This window comes from Chaetura pelagica, unplaced genomic scaffold (assembly GCF_000747805.2).
Source record: "Chaetura pelagica isolate M959 unplaced genomic scaffold, ChaPel_1.0 scaffold219, whole genome shotgun sequence".
NCBI lineage: Eukaryota > Metazoa > Chordata > Aves > Apodiformes > Apodidae > Chaetura > Chaetura pelagica.
The window spans coordinates 3,395,660-3,415,289 of NW_009954552.1; the positions used below are offsets into that span (position 1 = coordinate 3,395,660).

Below are 19,630 nucleotides of genomic sequence, written 5' to 3' on the forward strand. Positions count from 1 at the left end.
TCATAGCAGTATTTTTACTGTAAGATGAATTTATTTTTTCCAGTGCTTAAAAATCTAAACTTGAGTTTCAGTTTCAGTCAAGGCTAGCAGTGTTTTAAATTTATGAAGATCTTACAGAATGACCTACAAAAAGCACACACTAAGTACAACACAGATATACCTCTACAATCCATGATGTTCATCATCTGCTTATATCTGTCAAAATATAGAAGAACATTTATTCTGCAAACACAGGTTTTAAACATCTGTCTTTTTCTTGTCAGTCATCTTTAACTTGCATACATACACAAAGGTAATGGAGCAAGGTACTCACTTCATTGTGAGAGTATGCAACATAAATAACTATTTAATAGTGTGTCTTTGAAAGACTCCACTTCATTGTGAGAGTATGCAACATAACTATTTAATAGTGTGTCTTTGAAAGACTAAGTGCTCTATTCTGTTCTGTAATGGTGTAGTATTATTTCAGTATCATGAAAATTAACAATTTCTTTTTCTCACTAACCCATCCCATCCTAATCCAGTGATGTACCTCAAAGGGATGAGACTGCCTCAGCTGTCAGGCAGATGCTTTCTTTTTATTTATTTCTTTCCTTTGCAAATGTGCATTCACTTCCTTCATCTTCAAGGTAGTATGCAACCGTGTACAGAAACCATCCTGATCTGCAACAACTTCATTTCAATCATTACTCATGTGAGAGGAGTCATCATAATTTTCATTTATGAAGATGAACAAGTACTAAGACAGATACAGGACACTTCAGTAGACTATGCGTAGGCTTTATCTAGAAGGTCATACATTTGACTAACATCATAAATTGCACTGACACCAGACACTACCAGTTCCTTGCATTCATTCCTTTAATTCAAGACCACATAGAAACTTTGGGTCTGCTACTAAAGTAACCGACCTCTGCCTGCAAATACTTTTGGAACTTTCTATCCACCTCTCCTATATTAACTGGACCCCTTTTATATTACTTTGCAATTTGGGAATTCTTGTGTACAGTAACATGAAAATGATGACATTTTCTAAGAGCTCACAACAAATAAAAAAAGGACAGGTTGGATTTGGAGCCATTTTGGGACATTAATGCCACAGACTTAAGAAGACTTCTGTGATGCTTCCAAGTGTGAGCAACATCAAAAGTTCTTACCTTTCTAGTGTTTTATTTATTTGTTTTTCAAACTTTCACCTACTTCAGTAGTTTTGCCCACAGCACCTCAAATTCACCAAAGATTTAGATGTCCACCAGATAAGGACCTCAAAACTTGACACTTTATTGCCAAAAAAAGCATAACCTCATTTTTCTTCTCCCGGAAAGAAAATACTGCTGTTATTATGCTATCATCATTGGTACATGTCTCAAACAATATAGCAAAAAGTATTAGGTCAGTGTTCAGGGAATATCACTGAACATTTTTAATAACCACCACACAGATGACAGAAGTATGGATTTGAAATTACTTCAAATTGCTCTACACTTCAAATACTTGACTTGTATCCAGGTAGAAATATGGGCTGTGAACGCAAATTAAAACCCACAATATTAACAGAGGATGGAGTTTCTTACATGCTCAGTCTGAAGTCCCTCTAAATGCAAGACTTTCTACAGTGGAAATCAGCGTTCCATGTCCCTGCAGGAGAGCATGCCTCCCAGAGGAGGCATGGAGGGCACTGGGGGAGAAGCCTTGAGGGGAAGACAGAGCCCTTGTGTACCTGCTTGACCTCAGCCTGGAGGTGCCGCAGCTGAACACACTGCTCGAGGTGCTTGCGGTGCTGCTCAGCTGCCAGGTCCAGTTCCTGCTGCTTCTCATGGAGGAACTCCAGCAGGTCCTGCACACGGGTTGCCATATCCACATCTCTGTCACAAAGCAGCTCCACGCCTGTAATCACCCAGTTATTTATAAATTACTTACAGGTCTCCCGAAGACAAACAGCTTGTTCCCACTCTTTTTACATTTACTTTTCCAGTTCCTTCTCAAAGTTCAACTTATTCCTCTGAGCATTTGCTTAGATAAGTATAGTTTTTGCACTCTTTAAAAATGCAGTATTAACTTTTTTTTTTTTAAAGAAGTCTTCGATGTGCTCTAGCTGACCATATACAGTTGAAAAAAATCAGGTGAAAGCGTGTAAGAAACAAAAATGCAAGACTTATTACTTGAAAGCTTAAAACTTTGTTTGAGTGCATTACTCTGATTAACTATAAAATTAACTCCCTGCTATTTACTCTAAATGTAGTGCCTTCCTGACTGAATTCCCTTTTTAAAAACCAAATATTGGCAGATGTTGCCAATGGGTGCTATCAAATTATTTGAGTCCACATATCTCCAGCTTACAGTTAACCAGCATCTCTGTCAGTTTCACACATCCCATGGAGAGACAACTGGGTAATTCTTACAAAGCCACTGCCCAGAATAGCACAAACGAGCCATCTTACCAGATGCCTGCACTTCATTGACATACTGCAGCAGATCCTGCCCTTGGTGGATGACATCAAAAGTCAAGTTATTCATGGTCAGGGCTTTGTCTGCATGATGCTGAAGCCTCTGTTCTGCTATTGTAAGATCTTCAGTGTCAAAGTCATTCATCTGCTGAGAGAGCTCATCATTCCAAGACTCGAGATCTGAAATTATCTACAGGGGAAAAGGAGGAAGACGATGTTCACTTACTTGTTAGACAATGTACATTTATTTCAAATGTTGTACTTACGATGGAGGTCAGGAAACCAAGATGCTCATTGTTGATTGACCTCATTGGTCAGGTTCAACGTGGTTCATAGGCTTTTCCACCATGGGTTTTAAAGAAGAATTTCTTTGAGAACCACAACAGTTCTCCATCAACCAGTACTTGCAACACTATGGGCACCCTTGCCTTGTTTAAGGTACTCTGTCACTCACACATCTCTTGTGACACAGGTGTGAACTCCAGAGTTCTACAAATTCAGGAGTAGGACAAATTGATGTGAATGGTGCTAAATTACAGGAAAACACCTATTTATGCAGCAAGACACAGCAAAAATGCAAGGAAGTAGCTGGTTCCACAAATATTTAACCAAAGTCATTTGTTGTCAGCAAAAGAAATATGTCACTATGCTTTCCAAGTGGTTAAGCAGAGCCATGAAGTCACTGAGACAGTTAAACTACAAGAAAAATTCCAGGAAGACAAACCTTGTAGAATTGAGGAGAAAGCTACGTTAAATCATCTGTATGAAGTTTCTGTAGTCCGCTACCTTCTCTTGTTGACTTGTTTCTATTCTGCTCACGTGGCATCATAAAAAACGGACACATCAAGTAATTGTTTTCAAAACTATGGCATCAGTGAGTTTACTTCCTGTTTTAAATGAGTTTTGCAATAATTGTATTTGATTCACTAAGCATTCAAGTTTTGCATCATGCCATGATGGAAGATACCAATTAGGATGACTACTTGCAATCCCTAACTAGCTCTAGATCAAAGTGAAAACAGACATGTTTCAAGGGTAACACTTAGAACAGAAAAGCTGGTGGACAAGCGATGCAGGAAGATACACAGGACAAGACCTTTAAAGTCACTGCTTAAAGCTTTTTTACTCACTCCAAATATTGCACAAACTATCTACTCATGCATTATGAATGGCTTCCCCTTCCACAAAATCCTTCCCAAATTCTCTTATTTCTCTTGAACTTGGTCCATGCCCAACATGATTCATCACCTCTTTCTATTCCTCATCTCCTTTTAAATTGACCTGAAATATTTAAAAATTCAAGTTTTCCTGACAGACCAGCCTGAGATACTGCATACTTGCAAGCTAACCCCCTTCTGTGCCCTCACAAACCTGCTCTTCACAGCTTATCTTAAAAACTCTGTTTTCATTCACTACTCATCCAGATCACCTAACATTAATAAGTTATCCTCAAGAAATAATTGTAGTTAACTTGTTCCAACTGGAAAATCTGAGTGTTAAAGAAGGTTGTGAAACTTCACTGTCAAAACATCATCTCTTTGCTGTCTTTCTAAACACCATCAAAAAGTGGATTTATGTGGTGTTATAAAGAAAAGCTAGTCCATCTCCCTTCAGAACAGATGTCAAAACCTTACCTTCTTTACTATAAAATTGAGTGAAGATAAAGTAATAAACACCGTAAGCTGGCAACGGGAGACCACTGTGGCTAAATGTCAGGATTTTTATAATAATGGAATGGTTTAAATAGATTGTAGCTACTATGTCCTCTCAGGCTGTCCTGCTGTGAACCTGCTATGAACAACCGGTAGTTTGAAGAGGTTAACACCATGTGCCACGTCAGCCAAGAGGTTTCAGTGATACTGCCTCCAAAGAACAACGACGAATAACAGTAAGAATTGCAACTTCTTCACATGTTGTTTCATGCAACCTTGAGGTTAAGAACAGGGCCCACACATTGTTTAAAGCAGTCTGAAGCACTCTGTGTAAGAGCAAGATATTCCCTGTCCCATTCAAAATAACAGGAAGCCCTCAATTCAAATAAATAATGCCAGCATGGTCCCACACTTGTTGAAAATATAAGACGTCTGTGCACATCACAGCTGGAGTTCCTAAGAAGGGCAGCAATCCTTAATTTTTTCAGCAGTAACTGGGTGGCTCAGAATTATCTATTTCAGCCATTGCACCCACCACGCAAATTGGAAATACACTGAAGGGCAGAATTAAAGAAAAATAATATGGATTAAACACTCTGCCCACACTCTTCAAGGCTTCTCCTGAAGTTCTGCTTTAGAAGCAACACTTTTAGAGTAAGCAGGGTCCTATTTAATTTTTAAAGTTTTGTCAAGATAATTAGCACTCAACAAACAGAACAAAGATGAAAGTAATGACTAACAGCCATGTAAAGTGACTGAATCACAAATCAATACTGCTCTCAGGAAATGGACAACTCAGAAAAAACACAAGGTAACGACTTACCATAGTGTGTGTTCAGGAGGTTCCTAGGGCAGAGTCTGAGCTGCCTGACATTCCTAGGTTCTAACAAATGTAAAGGCAACACTGACAGGACATACAACAGGGTATAACACAGAAGGGACCTTTTCAGAAGGCCTAACTAGCATTCCTTGTACCAACTGAGTACTACCCAGGACCTGGAAAATATTATGGGCTCAGAAGAAAGAAAAACAGATGGGAAAGGGAGAAGAGTTAGGTCTCTACGATCCAGCACTCTGCATCCTTGCCTTTTCAGCTGTATGACTTAACAGGCATCTTGTAAGTATGATCCAAAAATAGAGTAGAGATAAAGCTGTAAGTTGAAAAGTGTGTGGTATGCATTGTGCGGAGCCCTGACACAGGCACAGAGGCATTTAAGATACAGACAAGCAAAAACGCACAGGCAGAGATGCGATGCAGACATTTCAGATTTCACACATTGCCACTGGTGTACTCCCACTGGCTGGGTCACATCTTCCTTATGCTACTGATCACGTACCAAGGGCCTCTTTGCATGCATTTTGCTCTCCCTTGCCATTAGTTAATACAGGTGCTCACAAAAGAGCCCTTCAAATAGCTCACGAACAATGACACTTAAAAGCCTACTGAGGATAGAGAAAGTCAAGTTTACGTGCCAAGAGCAAATGGCAAACCAGAAACAGTGGTGCAGCTAGAGCTATTTCAGAAGAGAAGAATTTGAAAAGTTGCAGGATAAAAGACAGCAACTAAAAGAAACAGAGTATTTTGTCAGGGCAGAGTAAGGATAAGAAGAAGAGGACTAACCCTGCCAGCAAATTACACCACTGTCCCCATGAGCACAGCTGCACTCTGTGAACCTGCAGTGCTAGGAGAACCCTTTGTCCCATTTTAGCCTGTGTTATTTTGCAAGCAGTAAGAAAAGCTAGAAACAGTACTCGCCTTACAGAAAAACTGTCCTCACAGGATGCTTCCCTGAATGAACTGCCCCTGCAGCCAAGTCTTAATTGACTGGGCCAGTCACACAAAATCCGGGACAAAGAAGGAGGTCAAAACAAGGTCTGCAAGTTCCTAGCTGGCATCTGGCTCCTCCTCAATATCATGTTACTTCAGCTGAGCTTCTGCTTTCAAACAACTGACCTGGAACTAGTCCCTGCATTTTCTTCCCGGAAGTTTCCGAACAGATGTCTGCCTTCAGGGAGAGGGAAAAGAGAAGAATGCTTTGCTGAGGAAGCAGAGCGAGGACGTGGTACAGAGACAGCAAAGCAATGAACATTTTGCTGAAGACGCTCTGCAGTCAGGGTGATTTCATTCCCTGGAGGGCTTCCTGGCAATCTTAGGTAAGTATAATTTTTGTTTCCAAGTCATATAAACAACATACACTAACTCTTTTGACAAGGTAATTGATACTTTGCTTTGTGTTTGATATGCCAAAATGTAAAGCATGCCAAGTGTCAGTTTTAGAAAAAAGCAAGACCTGCCAAGTTAGTGTATGTGGCTTTCCACTGCAAAATCCTATGGCCATCACCAAATAACATACACAGAAGTACTATTATCTATACAGATGCTATCCTGTACTGGACTAGAACACATCTGCAAAGCAGGGCTCCTGCAACCACCTTTCAGCTATTGTATGATACCAGTTTAGATAACCTACAGCAAAGAGCAATCACCTTAATAATGAATTTCACTAAAACTTTTGATCTAATTCTTCCATTAATTTTCTTGGTTTATGCTTTGCCCTTTTGAGCACTGCAGATCACTTCTGCACAGATTGTAAAATTGTTGACAATCCTATGAAAAGGGATATCTTCTGTGTTCCTCCACATACACCTGTCAGCCAGCTGATTATTAAAATCACAATTCTGCCAAGCCTTTCCCTTACATACTCAAGACAGCCACTCTCTCAAACCCTAAGTAGCAACCTCCATGCAGACTAGTTTCACCTCCTCAGCGTAATTTGCAAAATAGAGAACCTTCTTAGTCTTCCTTTATACCAGTTGCTATTACTGTAGAGCACACATTCTCACTTCCTCTCTGGGCACCGACCGGGGAACTTTTTTGGCCTATTCCTGCACTGCTCCTAAACAATGTGCTTAGCTAAAACAGATTTCAGCAATGATAGTTAATCTTGATTTTAAGAAAGAAAAAAAATTAAAAAAAAAAAGAAAAAAAGAGAAGATCTCACTTCTGATTGCTGCCTCTCTTTCCCCTTACACCATTCATACCTAACCAACAGTTACAGCTTTTACTATGTACAAAGGGATAAAATTACCACTGCAACTCCTGGTTTCCGGAGTCTCAAGACAAGCTAGTTACATACTCATACAGGATTATATACTAATGGATAACCCTGAACCTTCTGAGGCACCAAGTCAATTTCAATCACTGTGTACAGTGCTGGTGGTTTTACAAAAGTCATATGATCAACTTGGTTAAACCTAACACAATTCTATTAACCTGAGCTCCATGTGGAGTTTCCTGTCTGTTTGTAAGCATGTCCCTGCAGATAAACAGGGACATATAAACTTTCCAACTGATAAACTGTAACCCTCATCCAAGATTTGGATTAATCAAAACTTCTTGAAGTTTTGCAGGCACATGCCACAACAACTGCTTTTGCATTTTCAGAAGTGGAAAAGAATAATATTTTTTTAAAAAGACAGCCCATTCAACATCCTGAAGATTAAAGCAGAGTTCCAAACATCACCTGTAGCTGTCAATTGAAAAAGATTATTGACTTGAAAAAGTAAAGAGGGGTGTTACTGCAGAGCAACAGTTTACAGGGTTTGTACTAAACCATCCTGCACGTTTTATTCATATGAACTGTAAGCATTCTAGTTATAGCAAGGTAGCTTGATATTCAAAGCAAACTTACCAATTGAAGTAACTGGTGCATTATGATTTCACAAGACGCTTGCTTAAAGATACATTGGGAGCTAATCAGAGCTGGAGTTAATATCAGAAAGCTGAGCTCTGCACTCTCCTGACACTTTCACATACAACACAAAAGCCCTAGTTCAGGTAAGAAGTAAGTCTGTCAGCCATTTAAGCTGCATTCCAAACTGTACAATCACCTTAGCACAAATGTTTCTACACAAGAGGAGAAGTAACTACAGTGCAACCCCAGGAGCAGATACTCACATCTATTGCATCTCTTTCAAATATGCGGAGCTGCAGAAACAGCTCAAGCTTGATCTTGCGTTCTTGAAAAAGCTCCTCCATCTGAGACTGTGCTTCATCCAGCTGCTGCAGGACTGTCTCTATGTGGTTGATTGAGCTGTTATGGGGGGTTTTATTACTAGAAATGGCAGAATCCCTATTCAAAGCAGAGAGAGAGGTAAGGTGGGGGGGAAGAAAAAAGTAAAATATTGAAAAAATGTGGATGTTATACACACCCACAAAAATCTAAGATTTTTGTAATAAGATCGGTGCAAGTCTATTACATGAAAGCTAAGTCTGTACATCTTTGTTAATAAAAGTCCAAATTATGTCTTAGTACTTGAAAAAACATTAAGAAATAGATTACTTTCATTTTTTTACTAATCCAACATTTGAGAACATTCTGTTTACAGGAATAATGAAATAATTTTAAACCACAGACAAACCCTTATACTGTGAAATTGAAGTGACATATAGTAACTATCTACTGAACCTGAAAAAAAATCAAAATTAGATACTAATAAAAAAATAATTGATATTAATTAATATTTTACTTTACTATAAAACCTTCAAAAGAGCTTCACAGAATATCAGATGTACACCAGAAGAGTTTTAAATCAAAATTTCTTTTACCTTAGTTGCTGTATAAGATCTTCACCTTCTTTTATGACATTGACTGTAACCTGAAGAGTGGTCTGTTGTTGTTGACCAAAACGTTTAATCAGGTCTTGGACAGCCTCCACAGACTCAGCATAGACATCATCAAGCAGTTCTTTCTGTAGCTCTTCAAGCCATGTCCATAGCTAAAGGAGAGGAGGGAAACAAGAAATGTAAGCCACAGGATAAGGCAATCACTATTCCAAAGCAACCTCCCTGGACAAGAGAAAATAGACTGAGGTGGGAGGGAGAACCAGGATTTGTTTCTCTTCATAGAAAAATGCCATCCTCCATTTAATAAAAACGAGTCTTTGTTTCAAGTAAGGTTTTTGCTTCTTGGAAATACCAGGAAAGCTTTAGCTGTGTTGCTAAGTCACCCTTTCTTTCCTATTTTCCTTCTATAGTACTGAGTGTATCCGATTGAGCAGCGTTCATAGTGAGAATCCCATCTGCAGCTCTGCGAGAGAGTCACTGGGAGGGAAATGCTATGGTAACACTCCCTGAGAGAAGGGGGAAAGGAAGGAAGGAAGGAAGGAAGGGAAATACCATTGTAGCCACCATCAAATTTACACTGCCAGGCTGACACAGGCACACAGATAACGTAACACTTTTCAGTGGCCTTCAAAAAAAGGAAAAATAAAAGGATGTTTCAGAAAACAAAATATGAGGAGAAATTGGATGTGATGGGTTATTTTTTCTGTAATGATCTCTGCAGCTATGGCATTTATCTTTATCTTGATTTCAACCTATAGCAACAAAAATAATCACTAGTAATTCTATCAGTTATTTAAACGTTTCCCCCCTACTTAACATGTGCACATAGTCCTGTTCAGAACTGCTAGCGCATTGCAGCTTATTGAAAAATCTATAGGCATATGCCAGTTAGGCATCGGTACTTGTCACTTGAACCCTATTGTGTTCTTTTTCACAATTTCATCAGGCAAATTGTTGCATCTTAAGCTGTGTGAAAATTACTCATCAACAAACCGTCAGCCTTCTACTGTGCGACTGATAAAAACAATGCTGGAAGAGAGGGGAGCACAGCTGACTCCTGCAGCACTAAAAGCACAATGGAACAGCTACTCTCACAGGAAACATTCAAACTGGTTCCCTCCTATTTTACCATCACATCTCAAACCCTGCGATTCCAAGAACAAGGATTAAAGTTTGCTTTTTATCCTGAAAGAATAAGTCTGTTCTGATTGAAAGTACTAAGATCTTTTGACTGTATTTTAATCTCCACCTTTTTATATTTTAGAAATACAAATAGGCTTTATTAACTTTGAACCTAATTAGAAGGTTAACACAGTTAAAATACAGACAGCAAACTGTCAAAACTGGCTTAATTTCAAAAGAGAAAAAAAATACTTTATCTCTTTGCCTATCATTTTCTACAGAAATACCTATTTCATGCTTCTGTTTGTATAATGTTATAAAGATTTCCTTACTACCAGTGTAGCTATTTTAAAACAAAGATTTCAGTGAAGGACTCCAGATCTTGATTGATTCCTTTGAAGCTTCCTTTTAATACCAAATGCTAATTTTTATCTTAGAGTCTTATAGGCCTCCTGAGGTGGGTTATGAGTTAACCAAGCTATAGGCTAAATTTTCACAAATTGGGAAGAATGACAGTTAACCAGACTTTTTTCTACAAATCTACTACCCTCCCTGCCCCAAAACGGAACTGCCTATTCATAAACACTGTGTTGTTCTGACCACTCATATCCCTCAAAGACAATGCCTGTCACAGATTTGAATGCAACTCCATAGCCGTGAACACCACAAGCTCAAGCCACTGCATTCTCTCTTATTAAAAGGAATATAAATCAATAGAATTCAGCAAGTGGGTCAAAAACATTCATCAACAGTAATTCCAGTATAAACCAATGCAGCATCCAAATTTTTCTTTTTCCCAAATGCATGCTTAGGAATGCAAATTTTACTTTGAAAGAAATTAAACTTAAAAGCAAGAATCCTGGCAATATAACCTGAAAACTTTGCTCAGTTCTCAATGCCCAGCAGACATGGTTTTATTCCTCTCTTAGCTTATGAAGAATATGTCTGAACCATAACAATAGGACAGTATGTTAGACACCTTTCAAGTGAGCTGGTGTGTACATGTGCAGCTTTCAACTGTGCAAATATATTCATTCCAGAGTAACACTATTGTTGACTGCAGATCTCATGCATTTGGTGCTGGCTGGAAGAGCTTGATCTCACACTTATTATGTTGTCTCTAGAGGTCAAATTTTCAGAAACATTTGTTACAGACAAACTGGAATTAAAGCCATTTTGAGTCTCTTGGTCTGTATCAAGCTTGGCCCTTGGCTACCTTACAAGCACCTGCACTATGGCTGAAGGCAGGTCTAAGAACCACTTCAGTTTTTTCCAATATGATATTTGCAGCTGGGTTGCATCATACCCGCAGGGGAGACACCTCACTTCTGTATTGTTTTGTTGTTCACATACACTGCAGCCACTTCTCTAACTGGGTGGAAAGGACCTGGCAGGAACAAAAGAACTTAAAACTGTTGGATTGGTGATCTACTGCGCATGGGAATACTCCTCTTAAAGCTCACTCTGACAGCTGGAGACCAAGCCAACACAGAACAAGCATGCTTTTCCCTCTGTGTAGCCAGTTCAAGGCAACATCTCCTGCCTAGAGCAGAAAGACATGGGCACTAGCACAAATGCTATGTTGACTGGCTTAGTGCTTGGTTAGCACAGCATGTCTGTATGCATAGTATCTTGCCCCCAAGGTACCAAAAGGCTCAAAAATTCACTGCATTTTGCCTAGTTCATTGGCCAAGTTGCCTCCTGCTTTGGAAGGAAAAATATTTTACAAATGTGCAGAAAGAGAAGGATAGTAATTATTATGCATTCCTTGCCTAGCTGTGATTCATATGCTGTTGAAAATGGAACAATTTAAGCCATTTCTGAAGTGAATAAACAGCTCTGTGGCACCTTCATAGCAAAAGTTACTTTAATACATTACCAAATAAGCTTTTAACACTTTTCTGCTAAGTACATTTCTGACAAACTGCTTCCCCTTAAAATAATCTTGATGTTTATACACAAAAGTTAGAATAAAACCAACACAGATGAAGAAAACTGTCAGGTTATTAAAGCTGGATAGAAATTAATGCAATTTACCGAGAGGAGCTGAATTCATTATGGGTGGCAACATCCAGCTGGCTATCTACAGCTTGCAAATCAGAATGAGCACTGGATATACTAGAAATTACATAAATTGGTTTTTTTGTGTTTGTTGTTTGTTTTTTTTTAATACAAAACTAAGGATGAAGAGGGTATAAGATTGCACAGGAAAGCCAAAGAAAGCAAACAGTTTACAGCAGGGGGTGAACAGACTGGAGCTTACCCATCCATGTTCAGCAGTGCAGAACTACAGAAATGAGGTAACATATTATTCCATAGAGGAGAGTTTGGCAACAAAAATCCAGTGGGGAAAAAAAACCAAGCAAACTTGTAATTACAAAACTATTAACTTTCTCTTGGTGTGAACTTCTGAGCAAATTCCAGGCATGGGTTTTTTTTTCTATTATCTGTCAAAAAAGCAGCACAAAGACTCCTAAACAAACCACCGAGTCCTATGACCTCAGTAAGAACTTTATCCAGCAGGAAGAGAGCTCTAACCAACAGTGAGAAAGCCATATAAATAATTCCATCCAGTCACAGAAGGAGGCTCCTCTGCCCTTTTCATCTGCTCTTCACATCTTATCAGAATTAAAGTTGGAGAGGGAAATAAAACTCTGAATCCCTGACAGGCAAATGTTTCACCAAGCTTTTTTTTTTTTTTCTTTATCTAAATATAGCACAGACTGAGAAACATCTGCTTGAATGAGCCTGCATCCTGTGCTACCTCTTTCCTAAGTTCTTGGGAGCATGCCATTAGTCACTGAGATGGTATTATTTTAATTGTCTGCAACATCCTGGAAGTTTCAGTATTTCCATCACGGGCCTCTATCCATTTAAGTCCCATTTCTGCAATCTCCCGAAAGAATGTAACTAAGACCTTACAATATTTTTCCAAATATAATAAGAAAACAATTATTTTTTAGTAAATACCTTCCCAAGTTATCTTATTAGGATAAAATATCTGTCACTCTCTTTTGCAAATTATTTTTATTTCTCATTTCCGTAATTATGGCTTTTGGCTTTTCAGCAGGGTAAGACAAAGAAAGGCACACAGTTTCTGCATTTAAAAACTGCCAATTCCTCTTTTTTGCCCCTGCCCCCAGCACAGTGATGGAGTATGTTTATTACCACAGGCACAGCTGTTGAAGGAAGTATTTTATTTGTATGGGGTCAAATGTTGCAACAGTATTCCCAAACAGGTATAGCTGGGCATAGAAAGGGGTTGATGTGTGTGTGTGTGTGGATGTGTGCCTGTAAGCTTTGGCTTTCAGGACACACAGTGGACAAAAACTGCATCTTCTCAAAACCAAAAAAGGTAAGATGATAAACCTTTGGGAGTTTGTCTTCCAGGGTCTTTCAGCAACATTTAAGATATTAAATGCCTGTATATTTTTTTTTAAAAATATATTTAATTATCCTAAAAAGCTTCAAATATCCCTATTCGTTCTACAGTTAAAATGGAATCATGTTCCTATTCAGAATTCATCCTTGAAGCAAAACCAAGTCTCTCTCATCCCTTCTAAAATTACATAATCTATTAGTACTCTGTTAGCATTCACCTCATTTCTTAATGGAACAAGAAAAAAAAAAAAAAGTCTATACTCTAGCTTCACACAGTTTAAAGGCCTATTTCTGCCTTACTTCTCTCAAGCACTTCATGCTACTTCAGTAATACTTGGACTTGAGTTTCACCCTACTGTAGCTACCAGTACTATAAAACTCAAGAGAGAAAATCTGTGCTGGGTAACTGGATTCTACTCTTACTGAACTAGTAACCCACAACACACGTGAGTGTGCTGCCCCTGAATGTTTCCCTTATTTCAGATTTAAAAATTGTCCTCCTCCACTCTCAGGTTCATGACAACCAGCACATCCAAGCACTGATCAGAGGCTGCACTTCATACACTGCCAGACCTGTCATACTGAGCACGGCTGTGCTATAATGACACAATAAAAACATCAGAGATGCACAGAAGCCTGAAGAATGGAGTCTTCACACTTTGATGAGGGCATCCAAAAGCTACCCTGCTGTCTGGAAAGGGCACACAGAGAGGAGGGCATCCTTAGTACAACATACACATTTAAGCTGCAGACCACCAGCAGAGAAGACCCAAATACTCAGGAGTGACAGTCAACTAGACAAGCAGGCCTGTCATCTCAGGGGTCCACCCTGAGATGAAACAAATGGAAGGCTACATGGTGACACCCTTCCATACCAGACAATGCAAAGGAGGGCATATTTCTTGCAGTGAGTTGTGAGACAAAGTGAGGCCACTATCTACAAGCATTTTTGGAGCATGTACATATGCCTCATAGCTAGATGGAAATGAATCAGCAGCATTATGGTCAGAGCAAGACCTCCTCAGCCTTCCCATGCACTCACACCCTCAAAATGATGCCACCATCCTTCAACAGCTTCTCTAGACTACAGTTTCATTACTTCTGTTCAGTAACAGTGAGGTTTTGTATTTGAAATATTAGCCAATTCAACTTCCCTTTTCTTTGTTTCAACATCAGTCTATTCTGGTACAAAGTTTAGTCTGAGCAAGACAAAAAAAAAAGAGACACATCATCTAGCAACACCATTGAGCATATTGTGTACACATAAAAGCTGCTCTGAGCTATTTTATAATCAACTTGTCAGAATCCACACAAAAGGTTATACGCAAAAAGCCAGCAGGCTCTTAAGAGATCATTCTCTTCCACAAACAGTCAGACTGATCTGTATTCCCACACTTGATTCCAGATAGGAAAATATCTCTTGCTCTACTTTGGCACTACTACAAACACCTGGCTTGGCCAGGATTTCAGGCTTCCCACTCAGAGAGATGCTGAGGGAGCCATTTCAGAGAGTGTCTGTACGTATGTGTTTGGAAGAATGTGAATTCACACCAAATTCCTGTTCATCTCCACTTGGTGACAGATTTCACAACAAAGGCTACTGTGAATCTTGCTCCTATGTTTTGCACACAAATTTTTATTTTAATAGTTTATTTAGAAAAATTATCTTTTAATTGTGGGTTTTTTTCTCAAGCTGTCCCATCCCACATTAAATGTCAAAAGGCACAAAAGCCGTAAGTGATTCAGTGTCTTGCAATCGTCAACCATTTAAAATGTTCAGTTACATTTATCCACTCTCATTCTAGGAACCTGCCAGTTTACAGTACTTCCAATACAAAGATTCTGATAGAGATATTTATGGTCCTGAGCACTTTTAAAGCTCGCCAGTACATGCCTTAACTTCAGTACGTTACTTACTGAGAAATTTGGCTTCTAGATTGAAATTTACTGCTGTTTGCAAGGGAGTTAAAAATCAGCCTTCACAAGGTTGATTTGTAAGGTTCACAACCTTACAAATTTGAAGCTAGTAATGACATAACAGCATGGAATCATAACTTATGTATATAGCAAGCAACTGATTTTCTTGACCACCATTAAGCAAAATAAGCAATGGCAATACCATTACATTACATCGTATTTCTGGATTCTCTGAATACATTTTTTTTTCCCCAGTGAGTTATGTGGTCTTTCAAGCTTGGTCCATGAGGAGTCTGAGAACTTGTACCTTGTCTTCTGATGTTTGCAAGCCACAGGGACCACTACCAGCTTGTAAACCACCTGGCTACAGAACTTGCTAAAGACAGGCTGCTGCACACATACTACACAGCTGCTTTGTGCACAGGTGTAGCAAAAGTCTGTTACTTCCAGGACGTGTTGAGCTGATTTATTGCTTCTGTGGCAGGCAAACTGCTTCTGAAAGAAGAAACTGTGCTGATTTACGTAGTGTGAACGGAGTAACAATGCTTCACAGACACTGCAGGGTTGCTGCTTCCCAGGGAAGCTGGGAAAAAGCTGCAGGCAAATTCTGTGTCAAGTATAAAAGTTATGTAACATTACAGTGGAGAAGCAGGGACTGGATGGATATTGGAGCCAGCTTTCAAAGCCTCAAAGCAGCCATCAACTGACATGACCATCTTCTCTCAGCTCTGTGGCTCCCTTCAAGCTGTTACATACAAACAGGATCCCTATTCTTCATGCCTATTTTTTTGACCAGAAATAAAAAAATACAAGAAACAAAATTTGGGGGGGTTTTTTGGTTGTTTTGTTTGGGTTTTTTTTTGTGTGTTTGTGTTTTTTTAAAAAAAACAAACAACTGAAACATCTCTTTCCAGTTCAACAACTGGCATATTATCCTACTACACATCTACTCTCTTCACCAGCTAAGCATGCACATTGTTTTCTTCATTCCTTCATACAGCAGAAAGGTTACGTGCTTACAGGAATGCACTAATTTATTCAGCAGCTTCCCACATCCTGCAGGAGAAATGCAATTCTCCTGCCAACAAAGCATGGCTGACTTTCAGGTTTAGGGCATTTCTATCTTTCATCTGCTTTGTGATGCCTTCTCAGCACTCCACATGCATGTTTGATAACAAACAACACTGTTGAAAACAGATCAGAATACAGACGTTACAAGACAGCTTTGAGCTTGCTATTTCTTTGCACCTTAACTAAAGAAACTAGACTAGAAACTATGAACCACCTGCCTCACACTCTCATCTATACTTTAAAGGAGAAGGAAGATAAATAAAATCAGTCTTGCTTACATAAATAAGTATTCTTTTTAACTTTCCTTGCTTTATTAGGCATAGAGGTCAGCCACATGACAAAAACGAAACATCAACATGTGCACATCAGCCACAGTACCTTTCCAGGCTGCCATAGTAACAGCTGTGTACACTTACAGGGTCACAATAATAGCAATTTTCCCTAAGAAAAAAAATCAAGATAGAGATTTTTATTTTTTTTTTCAGTAAAACATTATTATCTAGGGTAGCAGTAGCAACATTCCAGAACATCTGGATAAGCCTCCCAGAACTACTCAACAGTGATTCACAGATCAGTCTGCCTTATTTGATTTTTAATTTTTTTTAAATTTTTTTTAAAGCCTTTTACTTGCAAATCCTTTTACAGCATCTGTCTTTCGTCACTACAACCAACTGTATCAATTTAAATACCATTCCAGCTGCTGCTCTTGCTGCTAAGAAAAACAGTTAATGATGTTTCAGCAGCTGACTTCTCCTGTACTCCAGAACAAGCAATGGAACAGCACCATGTGCTTGAGAGAAGTGAAACAAAAAAGTTGCCTCCTAAGAATAGCATATGATACAGAATTTATGTTTTGTTTAAACAAGTAGAGTCCTGGAAGAGTATCAGCAAGGAAGCATCTAACAGAAAACTGATGGGGGAGCTATGTACTCATGTCTAGAGCTGAGAAGTATTTCAATCCTGACCTCCTTCAAAGACCAAGTCTTACGCATTTATTTCAAGTGCAAAGCAGATGTACAAAAAATTCCCACCCTTATCCTCAAGGTTTTGCTGAAGAAGCTATTTAAAATACTTTGCTTCCCCCACTGAACAGACCATTTCTTAATGTAGGCTGAAGGGTAGGAAGACACATACTCTGACATGTTTTTATATTCACCTAGTTTGAGCAGTAAGAAGATCTAACAGCTCTAAACAGAAGTAATCCACATTTGTTGAAATTTGCACTACCTTTAACCAGAATTCTTTACCAATATCCTTATTCTTGATCTAGTTTATTCCACCCTCTTCCATGAACTTATGAATTCCTATGGTCAGTGTACTGAATTGGAACAGAAAAATTATCTGGCTGAAAACTAAGGGTGTTTAGCTGATACTTTTTTTGTGCTGTATCAGTTCAACCTTTGAAGAAGTCTAAAAATTGCAAACTATTGTCATTATGACATATATGTCATTATGAGTTAATTTTTTTAGGTTGTGAAAAGCTGTCAATATACAACAATATAAAACAGAGAAAGAAAACAAAGTCTCCATAGGCAACAGGGTTGCTTTAAGTAGCCCTGTGCTTCTGCCCTGCATTCGAGCCTCCTGAACTGTGTCTGTCTAAACATGTGTCTGACAACTCCGTTAAAGGCACTGGAGAGCTGGCTGGATTAAAAAACACAACAATCAAACCAACAACAAAAGTGCACAGTATCTCACCACCCATCATCCTGCAATGCTGTCTTTTAGCTTCATCAGTTCTCTGATCTGACCCTGCCCCCTTTCCTATGACTGAACAAGCATGTGTACTTCCAAAACAAAGGAGGTAGAAGCTGCTTGCTAAAGTAAAAATAAAAAAACCAACCCCCCAAAAATCAGTAAACAAAACAATGACCTTAGCCCAGCCCCCAATCCCCAGCAACTTACAAACCAAGACTCATCATACAAACAGGGGGTTCATGACTTCCTATGGCAATGAAAGTAACATTAAGCCTTAAAACTAATATTGTCCAAAGTTATGGCCATGATTTAGCACCAGTTTTACCTCTTTAACATGGGTGTGGAAGGACACAGACATGTCCAGCAGGATCTTGCGTTGCTCCACACGCCTAACAAAATCCTGTATCCGGTCTTCGAGCTGATGGGCAGCTTGATAAATTTCCTCGGGGTCACACTCCCCAGTCTGAGCGAGCTGTTCAGCTGCTTCTAGGAGCTTATCTGCATTAGTGTACGTGTTCTGTAGAGAAATAAGTTAGTTCCACAAGGTTAAATAAAATTCAGTCAGCACACTTTAAAACCATTCCACTTATAAAAACAAAAGGACAAAAAAGGCCCTTGGAATGTAATTTTCCTCCTTCTTTTTTAAAATGTAGTAGAACAATCTTGCTAAAGATTTTGTTATATTTGTAGATAGTTTTCATTCATACCTGTGAATAAATTCAATCTTTAACTCCTTATTTATGTCTATTAAAAAATAACCTCGATTCAGAACTTGGGAGCCTATTTATTCTTCCTCAGAATTAATATTTTATATTCACAATTAGAATAAAGATCAGCCTAAATGTCTTGCAAACTGACCTATTTCAACATGGGAAAAATCACTATAGCCATGGCCAAAAGACTTTTCAAATGTGTATTATTAGAGATGAGACTGTCCTAGTTGCTGGTAGAGATGCTTAACATCAAATCCACACATCTAGCAGGAAGGTGAAAAGTAATATGGCACAGAGGGAGAAAATTTATCTCCATTCTTACACAAAAAAGAGGTATCCAAAATTCACATGCATCATAATCTGTGAAACAGCAGCAACAGAGGAGAATTAGAAATCAGTTATGGCTAAGAGTGGAATACCACCTCAATACACCATAGGATTAACAAATGCATATCAGTAGTCCAAAGCAGGAAACAGAACAGGAGAAGTGTGGTACCTGATGTGGTGAGAGTGCTCTGAGTCAGAGAAGAGAAGAGATGTTTAAAAGCTCTTAAAGCTTAGAACTTGTAGCCTGCGTCTCTTTTTCATTAATTCAAAATAGGACTGATTCCAAATATTTGCTATAATTTGGGTGTTCTTTTTGAGCCCAAGCTTGGGTTCTCACACCTTAGCATGGTTCTCAAAACAGACTCATCAAGAAAGCATAGATGGATGGTAACCACTGGAGGAAACTAAAGAAAAGTCTACACTAATGAAGCTTTGCTTATGTCACCACATTAGGTGTCCTGGTAATTTTGCAGTATGGGTTATAGGACTAAAAAAAAAATAAATATTGACAATTTCACAGAATCATAGAACTATTCAGGTTGGAAAAGACCCTTTCGATCACCGAGTCCAACCATCATCCCTACTCTACAAAATTCTCCCCTAAACCATATCCACCAACACCACATCCAAACGACCCTTAAACACATCCAGGGATGGTGACTCAACCACCTCCCT

General features: G+C 38.8%; 1 protein-coding gene across 1 annotated transcript in view; it reads right to left on the reverse strand.

The window, feature by feature from the left end:
* The window catches only part of TRIO (trio Rho guanine nucleotide exchange factor), a 180,804-nt gene that overhangs the window by 115,921 nt on the left and 45,253 nt on the right, over positions 1–19,630 (reverse strand). The window contains exons 10-14 of the mRNA XM_010005090.1: positions 18,241–18,432; positions 8,709–8,878; positions 8,058–8,232; positions 2,442–2,637; positions 1,721–1,887 (exon numbers count right to left, since the gene is read on the reverse strand). Of these exons, the coding sequence (XP_010003392.1) occupies positions 1,721–1,887; positions 2,442–2,637; positions 8,058–8,232; positions 8,709–8,878; positions 18,241–18,432 (900 nt within the window). The remainder of the gene's footprint in view (positions 1–1,720; positions 1,888–2,441; positions 2,638–8,057; positions 8,233–8,708; positions 8,879–18,240; positions 18,433–19,630) is intronic.